The sequence below is a fragment of the Botrytis porri genome (genome assembly GCF_014898465.1).
Source record: "Botrytis porri strain MUCL 3234 chromosome Unknown BPOR_013, whole genome shotgun sequence".
In the NCBI taxonomy this organism is placed as follows: domain Eukaryota; kingdom Fungi; phylum Ascomycota; class Leotiomycetes; order Helotiales; family Sclerotiniaceae; genus Botrytis; species Botrytis porri.
The window spans coordinates 344,559-354,590 of NW_024066087.1; the positions used below are offsets into that span (position 1 = coordinate 344,559).

General features: G+C 41.1%; 3 protein-coding genes across 3 annotated transcripts; 2 read left to right on the top strand and 1 right to left on the bottom strand.

The window, feature by feature from the left end:
- Nucleotides 1-631: 631 nt before the first annotated feature.
- On the bottom strand, nucleotides 632-2,325 carry EAF01_009034 (uncharacterized protein; the record flags this gene model as incomplete). The annotated part of the gene is made up of 4 exons (XM_038917290.1): nucleotides 632-1,748; nucleotides 1,825-2,033; nucleotides 2,115-2,126; nucleotides 2,182-2,325. 4 exons carry the CDS (start codon nucleotides 2,323-2,325, stop codon nucleotides 632-634), a joined length of 1,482 nt encoding a protein of 493 aa, XP_038766895.1.
- Nucleotides 2,326-4,245: 1,920 nt separating this feature from the next.
- EAF01_009035 (uncharacterized protein) lies at nucleotides 4,246-4,779 on the top strand (the record flags this gene model as incomplete). The annotated part of the gene is made up of 1 exon (XM_038917291.1): nucleotides 4,246-4,779. One exon carries the CDS (start codon nucleotides 4,246-4,248, stop codon nucleotides 4,777-4,779), a length of 534 nt encoding a protein of 177 aa, XP_038766896.1.
- A 3,510-nt stretch (nucleotides 4,780-8,289) lies between these two features.
- EAF01_009036 (uncharacterized protein) lies at nucleotides 8,290-9,932 on the top strand (the record flags this gene model as incomplete). Its single annotated transcript, XM_038917292.1, has 2 exons — nucleotides 8,290-9,120; nucleotides 9,177-9,932. 2 exons carry the CDS (start codon nucleotides 8,290-8,292, stop codon nucleotides 9,930-9,932), a joined length of 1,587 nt encoding a protein of 528 aa, XP_038766897.1.
- Between the last annotated feature and the right edge of the window lie 100 nt (nucleotides 9,933-10,032).

The window sequence follows — 10,032 nt, forward strand, 5'->3', positions numbered from 1 at the left end:
AGGGTACCCGACTTAGCCAGTCTATTAATGTCTGCGAGTGATTTCTAAGGTTCAATTGTCTAATGAGATGTGAAAAGGATGATGCACCACAAGATACTAGTAAGTCATATCACTCAAATTGATGTAAGGTCCTAGGTCGCTTGTCTAAATATTGTTTCGGGCCAAATGTAGGAGGCGCGATAAGAAATTTCTTCATTCAAGTGTGAGAATAGAGATAGAAATCTAGGTCTAGTGACCTTGCGGTACTCTTTGTATAGATTGCCTGCTCGATTTTAAGTCCAGACAGCAGAGAAAGTGTTTCAGAGCCTGCGAGAAAGCCATTGTGTTGGGACGTCAATAGAGAATCTTTCTATAATGTGGATTTTCTTATTACTGAGTCAAAATATATAATTATATGATAATATCAGGGTATAAGAATAATTGTATGGAACCATTTAGAACAACCATACAGTCTTGAAAGAGAGAGGAGGGGGGTGGGTCATGGAAGGTATTCCGTTCGTATCTAAATTCCTATCCGCAGGCATAAGCGCTTTAGAACGATGTATGCATTGTGAAGCCCCAATTGTTTGTGAGTCTCCGTCTGTCTTGTCATCTATAGAACTCCGGTCACCCAGACAAGAATACCACAAGATCACAAAGTATATAAGAAGTCTGGTCTCTTATCCCCCAGAGCCTGCTTCTCAGCCTCATTGAGACCCTCAACCCAATCATCTCTTTCTCCCCTAATTCTCTTGCTATTTTCTCTTTTTAACAGTAAACGTAGTAGAACACTCCCGCCTAGCAAGAAAGCAGCTAAGAAAGAAAGAACAATGACGTGGCCGGTAATATATCTGGGCTTTTGGAAATAGATATTCGAGCTGATGATTCCAAAAATGTTACCCCATCCAATCATCATTCCTAGCACAACGCCTCGCTTGTAAGAGCCTTCAATGTTGTTGGAAATCCAAGAGATAGTGTTGGCTACGCAAGGATAAATACCGAGAGCGCCGAGGAAAGTTCCCGCGTATTTGACGCCTGGTTGCTCGCTCCCTAATAGCATCGCGAAACCAGCGATGGCAATGGAAGGCACGATGATGTTACACAAGCCTCTTTGACAGGTACGATCGGCGATGAATCCAATCACGACTGTCAAGATAGCAGCTGCTACATAAGGTGGTACGGAGAGGAGTTGAGCTCTGGTTGCTGTGTAGCCAAGCTGAGAGATGATTGTAGGAAGGAATAGAGAGAAAGCGTATAAAGGAACAGAACAACCGCTATACAGTGTCATTGCTATCCAGGTCTTGTAATCTTTGCAGGCCTGCCAGATAATCTTCTTGTTGAACTCTTCATGGCCTGCTGCTTGATTGTTGGCTTGTAGACGGCGGATGACCCTGTTTCGATCGACTTCACAAAGGAATCCAGCTTTCTCTGGAAAATCATAGACCAACCAAAATGACGCGATTCCAGCCAGGACAGTGACGATTCCTTCCAGGATGAAAATCCAAGCCCATCCGTGAAGCCCACCAAGACCATCCATTTTAACGATGGCCGCAGCAAGCAATCCACCAAAACTGCCAGATACAGCAGCTGCGGAAAAGAAAATTGCAATTCGAACACCAAACTCGGATCTCTTGTACCAACAAGATAGGTAGTAACTAATACCGGGAAATAAACCTGCCTCGGCGAGACCAAGAAAAAATCGTGCAGCCATTAATCCGGACCAGTTGGTGACAAATCCCATGAATGTCATACACAAGCCCCAGGCAATTCTGTAACAGTATCAGTATCCGCCTTTTGTCATTGTGAGATTTTGATGCACAGTATGAGCAACACCAAATTACTTACATGATGATTGGCACGAATATCGACGGGCGAAACCTTTTGAGCATCACGTTCGTAACAGGTTCAAATAATGCATACGCGACAAAGAATATGGATAGTGCGGCATTGTAATCCCCAGTCGACATGTTATTCAAGTCTTTTTGCAAGCCATCAATCTTTGCGTTTCCAATATTTGAACGGTCAAGGAAGGCGAGAAGGTAGAGAACACAGAGCTGCCGAAGTTAGACGGCAGACGTGCTGGAAAACTGAAGATCACTTGCCCATGGTATCAAAGTCCAATCGAGCTTTCGTACCAGGTTACGATCCTGCACAATATATCAGTATATCATCGGAATCTCATTGAAATGCTCATCATCATACAATTTCAGCCTTTTCTTCGTCGCTCAGATTTGCATCTGGATCGGGAGGCGGTAGATCCGGAGACGGGACATTTTCATGAAGACCCACGACCTCCTTCTCATCGTCGCCGTTCCCAAAGACCCTGGGCAGGTTGTTTGAAGCCATTATTTACAAGATGGCGCAGCTTTGCGTATTGCGTCGATTGGAATGGAGAATGGCAGTAAACAGGTGTACTGAAATCTATACAGCATACTCGGGTTCTAGAGCGAGAGGCAAGTAAGTAAATTTTGGTTTTAAGTTTGACTGGAATGAGCTATGATACTTGAAATCGACTATCTAAGATCTTCAAGACCTGCCGGTCCCTATACCCACAGAACCCGCAACCATGGAGCCAATGAAAGAATTGCCTAAAGCATTATGAACCAAGCTATGACGAATCGCGACAATCATCTATCAAGAAAGTTTAACAGCATGCCGCTACTCCTACGATTCATACATGGAGCAGGCGGTACACTAAATCACTCAAATACCGGTATATTCATACATTAAACGCACTTCTATTGCAGTTGTCCTCTCCAGAATGTCTTTTTGGATGGAGATATGAGTGTGAATAGGTGCATCTTGTATGAGAATTTAAAAATGTTCATCCCATTTTTACATTTGGATAATGATTCCTTGAATTGACATCCAATGTTAAAAGAGGGTATACATTTTCTGGTGTTCTAGTTTTCCTGTTCTGCTGGAGTCATACTTGACACGCACGACGATAACTATAGTCTGTCTTAAACTATCTTGATAAGTCCCTCATCACTCAATATTGTTAGTTTCTTATCCAAAGCGTCGAATATTCTTTCCTATTGCAGTCTCGAACTATGAGAAAGACTGGTGGCTGGTCACTACACTACGATACTTCAAGTCGATAGTCTTCCAAGCTGGGTGGTACCTTTAAGGCCAAACTAGGCATGAATCCAAGCCAACAAGACCTCCGCTGTCTGTCGTGCATTAGAATCTTCACAGGAAGTAACACATTCCCGATTCCACAAAAGCATTCGAGACATCGACACATTGGGCAGAAAGTTGTCTTGAAAGGACTAATCTGATCAATGAAGATCGTTCGTCATTATGTAATCCATCATGAAGTTGTATGTCATTCGAAAACAAGTTGGAGGAACTACTTCTGTCCATCGTAATAGTCCTACGATTAAAAGCTCCACATTTAGAGGGGGAATATATGGGGATTTAAGGGCAAGTCTAGAGGAAGGGGCCAGTGGTTGTGGGGTTGGCCCGAAACGTTCCGTTAGTATGAAGTACTGAGTAATACTGAAAGAGTTCGGGGATTTGGTTTATGATATTTCGTCAATTTGATTGGGTGGAAGATAGAACAAAGTAATTCGAGCTTAAATTGGTTGTTTTAGTTATATGATTACTCTGATCTACGATTATATCAACCACTTTAGCCCTGTTACACTCGAGATCCCCAGGTTTTTTATGATTTAATCAATCGATTATTCTACTGGCTTGTAAATATCTAATTCTATAATTTTATCTCTCTTTCTTGAATAATAACAATAAAGCTAATGTTGAAGGGGCTATATGTAGATGAGATCGAGTTCAGAATCACCTACTGATAGAAGTAAAGGGTAATTTCTGTACTGATATCCCACCTGATTTTCTGAGTCTATAATCTAGGCAACTTTCCTAGAATTGAGGGAGAACAATGGGTATATCATACTCGAAGAAGGTCTTACTGGGCGTCTTCCATTTTCTGTAAGAGTTTGATCAGACAAAGATGATTAAGTGTTTGTTGGCAATATTGTCTATAGGCCAACAAAATGTGAATCTTATGTGCTACCTTATCCTGGAGAACAAGTAGTGCAAAATTTTGAAAGCTGGTTTCAAAACACACGATTCTCTGATTATCACATGAGTATTTCATCAAGCAAAGAAGATTTGGTGTAAATGGAGACTGACAGCTTTGTGTTAGACTCATCGAGATGTGCTGTATGTATATAAATAGTGAATCAACCTTCCCACCCTTCACCAAGTATTCCATGAGAAACAAAGGAACTCTTACATGCTTTGAAAATGGCATCATCTACGACGATTGGTATCATTCTTGTGGTTGTGGTTGTAGGTACCGTTTGTGGTCTCGCGGGCCTCTATTACTGGGGAAATCGAGGAAAGGGATGGTCTGGTCCTAGCTTGCACACTTCACGCCATTCTAGTAGACTTTACCCCTTAGCTCCTCCGCGTATAATCCCCCCGTATCGTAATGGAATACCTGGGGCGCGAGTTAGCCATATTTCGCCTGAAGTACCTTCACCTGCTGTACGCACTACTAGTGGGAGACAAGCTACCTTGCAAGAAGATCGACAGTCTACACGGTCGTCTCGACATGATAGTTCTTGCCAATCACTTCAGACTGATCCTATCACTCCTCAGCTTATCCAACCGCAGCCTATCAAGCCGCAGCCCATCAAACCACAGCAGTCTCCCCAACCGCATCCGGTTCAACCTCAACCTCCCCTTAGAATCATAGTCCCACCTCCTGTTGCAGGAGGACTTTACGGCTTGAAAGGTGTGTTCCCACAACCGAAGCGAGGAGGGAGAACTCCTTGAAATGTGGATTGATTTCGGTTGAATCTTCGTTCGTATAGATTTCTTGACTGTATCTGATCAGAGAGTCCAATGGTTCGGACTATGGTTTGACAATCAGAAAATTTATAATGTTCATTTCCTTTTAGATATTCAAAGTAATTCGGGATATTAGAACAGATTCATGCATCAAATTTTCGTGAGATGATGAATCCATGATATCAATAAAAAATTATCCAGAATCTCAGACCTGGAACCCTATAATGGACCGCAGGCTGGGCTATTGGAAATGCTGTGATTTATGATGAGATCTGAAGTGACACTTGTGTACATGTAAAATATAATGCAATTCTGGCCTGTGTAGATTCACAGTAAGCCTCTTATATCGCGAGAAGAATTGACATGTCAAATTTTTACAGTAGGATTGCGTAGGGAGAATTGATCTGATAGAAGTCCATTTCGTCTTTGTAACCAGCAAATATGCCTGTAGCAAACATCCGAAGAGATGAAAAGAAGCGCAACGACTTTTCGCAGAGTGCTGTTACAAGATTTGATCCTATGATTCATGGGACAAGACGACGGAAAACACAATCGGACTGTTTTTCATGCATCTATTCATGTTCACTGGAAGAAATAACGCTCAGCCAAGATTGATGATGAGAGAAAAGCAGCCATGCGGAATGATGATCTCGTAGATTTTACCGAACTGCACTTGCAGTCAAAGTCTTCATTATGTCAGAAGGGCTAATAACTGAATTTCCTTACCTTCTCTATTAAAATTCGAAGCAAGTGCGCACCTTCACGCCCACCTCCGTTTTCGAAAATTGAGATAATACAACCGGGGAAAGCAAATCTTTTCACCCATGGTTTCTTCTCTCAAGAGTAAAAAAGGGGAAGGGGAAAGGGGGGTGGAACTACTAATATAATAGAATCTTTCGATGGTCGGTGCAATAAGTCTCGCAGCCGAAAGTAGCATAATTTCAACCATTCTTCACCCTTGAGCACCTTAACAAAATGTTCAAATATTCCACGGTACTCTCTTATCTGTGGATTTTTCATATCAGAAACTTTCAAGATTCCACAAGTATATGCTCGCTGCAATTTGGAATGTTTTAGAGCACGGATCGTTAAGTGCTAAATCCGATTTTTCACCGATCAGGTTCTACGTGAAGTAGGGTTGGGCGGATTATATGATTTTAGGTATGATTACCGTAGCGTGGTTCATATACGAGTGGATCATGTCATCGAACGAATCACTTGAAAATACACTAAAATTAGTTATTTTTAATATTCTTATTTTAATAACTAATCATTATTAAAATATAAATATCAAGGAAACCTTGATTTTAGTACATTTTCGAAGTGCTCTATATAATAATATGATCTACATACTAATATACTACGTTATATATTTTCATATTATTATACTTCTTGAAATATATAAAATATTATATTAAGCTTATATATGTGTTCTTTAAACGAATAGAATTATTAGAATGAATGAAAGTGGGCTATTTTTAGAAAAGTTTTTGAGGGGTTCTAATTTTGAAATTTAGTATATAAAATTTATATGATTTTTTTACTAATTGCTTCTTCTAATCTGAATTCTAGAATAGCTTCAAATTCTTTTTTAAGAGGATTAAGGATTGGCTATATATTTAGTTTTATTTGATTAATATTATATATTATATTTGAGTGCCGAATATATAAGATTACATATTATAAAAATGCTTAACCCTAGCGTGAAGCTTATCAAGCAAGACGTTCTGAAGGGAATGAGTACCTAGATATGATTTCGACTTCGGTATCTGGGAGGTAGAAACACTGGAATGGAGATGTGGCCTAATGTTTTCCTGTATGCATGAAGCACATTTGAGATAAAGGGGCTCGACAACCCTTCATGAACCTCAAAGTTCATGTATCCTGAAACTCCCCACGATTTATACACTTTCATGTCAAATTATCTTGTATCAAAAGTAGTTCGTAGATGAGCCTCATTAAAAAAGAAAACTTGGTTCTATTTATAATTTGGACTGTCAACCCCACTTGGTAACAACAGTGACTCGATAAGGTCGGTGTACTTTGCATTGGCCTCGAAAAATTTGCTTCCTAGCCTTCAGAAATCATTATTAATTCAATTCCCGAGGAATCCATTGGATTATGTAAGAATTGCAGATTCTCCCTTCGACATGTCGTTTTATACATCTCGAATATCCATGTGTTGATCTAGCTAGTGTGAAGATTTGTGTCGTCTAGCCCCTTTCAGATGACCTTAGATTTGGAAAGCGAGAGCCGGCCCTTCATATATTTATCAACAGATGGTGTGATGGTTTAATCATCGTGCCACCAAAGATTACTGTGCCCGTCATCATTTGACTTGAATGGGCCCTACCCTAAGACTATGACGGTGTCAAGAACACATACGACAGGTGCATGTGCGGTGGAATTTTATAGCTTCATTCGTATCAAATCAAGCTCTGCTCATCCCGCATAAAGAAGTCCGGCTTTCATGAGGATCCAATGATGAGACGAGAAAGAACGTTCAATACGAAGTTTTTGTGCCAAGAGATACACTATAGAGATCGACCGCTTTAAATCGACGTTAAACTATGTATATTAGCTCGGCAAATCCTTCTCATCCCCTAAAGTTTTCAACTAATCACTCTCATGCCATATCCCCTAGATTCTACAATGTATTTTACATTCAAAGAGTTGGGTTCTGGCTAATATACGCCCCATTCTATAATGGTATGATGCATTCCATAGTAGAAGAATAAATTTCATGGTGTGAACGGAATCCATTATGGAATCCGGCCACTTTAGATAGAGTAGCCGGATAGTCATGTGATTTCTCCCATTCATTATCATTTCCGTAAAACTTAAAATCTAATCGACAATAGCTAGAATCTATCATCTTGGGATGAAATCCAAGGGGCATGGGAGTAAAATAACTTCGAATTTTAGGGCACGAGGGAAGTTTGCTGTAATTGGTTTAGTTTATCGCATCCTCTACCCTGTTTCGCACATCTCTTGATCTTCAGTATGATACTGCCCCCTGTCTCGCGTCCAGCTTACCATCTCATCCAGAACTGCGGTATCATAAAATCTTTATTTCAACCATCAAAAGTCGTGGCGCCGGTGAGTTGTGCTGTAAGCTGGAGGTTATGAATTCCTATCACGAATTGTGGCGTCGAGATTGATTGGCCTTATCTGATCCCTCATCACCAGTGAAATTCCTGATGTCTCCTTTTTTGATGCAACATCGTATTAGTTAGTCACATCGGACAATACGTTTGATGAAAAGCTTTTGGCTAGGACCTTGACATTTAAAGTCTAAACTCAATTTAATGAAGCTCATCACTTCACTAATCATGTTCGTTCATGGGGCTTAGATATTCACTCTAGTTTAATCCACATTCCTCCATTTTATGATTAGCTGCTGATACAGACAGTACTGTATGTGCGAGATTCCTATTTCACCCCCCATTCCTACTTCATCACATCTTTCTACAACGGCATCATTCGATCTTCAAGATGTTGGCCAGTTCTCTATCTAAAAGGATTACCATAATCATCATTGTTATCTTCGTTTTGTATCTTGCTCTTCGAGATCAATTATGGTCTTTAGAAACTCCTGTCTTCCTCCAGGAGCCCCTCTCTAGCTTCACAATCAGTACCACTCATACTACTTACAGTATACCGAATGATCTCACAAATCTCAATGACCCAATCGATACCACGGATTTCACCATTCCCAATACCTCAAAAAATCCCGCGATAGATGAAACCAGAATATCAGATATAGTCCGCAGGTTGCATGAAGCCGCGCCACCAAAACTTACCGAAAAAGCCGCATGTGTAGGACGAACCCTTGGAATCGAAGAAGTTACAAATGATACAGAGCGTCGAGATGTCACACCAGTATCCGACGAACAAGTTGAAACCGCAAGACTTGCGCATGAATCTGCGGTGGACATAATACGAAATTCGACTCACCTAATTCCATATAAATCTGGGACTAAAGGAATCGTAACCGTAGCAGGTGGTAGATTTACCGGCGCATTAATCGTCTCCTTGCGCATGCTTCGCAGGACAAATTCTACATTACCAGTGGAAGTCTTCATGCCGAATCCAGAGGATTACAATGAACATACCTGTGAAGTTGTGCTACCATCACTTGATGCGCGCTGTGTTATGATTCCAAAATACGAAGACCTCACTATTTCCAAATATCAGTATAAGATATTTGCTGTCATGTTGAGTACATTCGAGGACGTATTGTTTTTGGATGCGGATAACTTCCCACTTGTTGATCCGGTTGAGTGGTTCGAGGCACCGGTTTTCAAAGAGAATGGCTATGTTCTGGTGAGCGAATATCCTTTCCTCAAGTTGTTCTTTGACACTTACTAACAACCGCGCAGTGGCCCGACTTCTGGTGGGCGACCACATCTCCCCACTATTTCCGAGTCCTCGGACTTCCCACTCCCTCTCTCCTCTCCCTCGGCACCACTGAATCTGGTCAAGTAATCATGTCCAAACGTACTCATAGTGATGTCCTCCTCCTTGTCCTCTACTACAACATGTTCGGTCCCTCATTTTATTACCCACTATTAACGCAATGCGATGCCGGCGAGGGTGATAAGGAAACTTGGTTGTATGCTGCCATTGCCCTCGGAAGAGACTACTATCAAGTAAGACAGCGAAATGGAATCATTGGGCGTCATTCCGTCGACGGATTTATAGGCTCTAGTATGATGCAACACAATCCCAGCGATGATTACTCTGAATACCTTCAAGAAGAAAAGGAGCAGAAGGAACATCCAGTCTACAGAAAAGAGAAGGATGCCGAAATAGTGTTCATGCATCATAATCTTATCAAATTATCACCGGTCGAAATGATCAATTGGATAGCTAAAAACAAAGGAAGTCGAATGTGGGGAAATAAGGAAAGTACGATGAAAACATTCAAAGGACGGGATCTAGAAAAGACGGTATGGGAGGAACTTCTCTGGGTGGGGTGTCAGTGTGGAGAAAGTTTGGTCAATTGGACAGAGGATGTTTGTGAGGGATTAATGGGACATTGGGGAGGTATTGTGGCGAGGGAAGCGGAAGAGGAAATTCGAAAGATGTTTGGCGTCAATAAACAGGCGGCGACAAAGGAAAGAAAGGAAGAGTAATGATGGAAAAGACTGGTTTGATATGGAGTTGAGGGTATTCTTCTATTTCTTGTGGATACAATATTGGATGGAGTTTATGGTGTTTCGAGATAGGCTACGA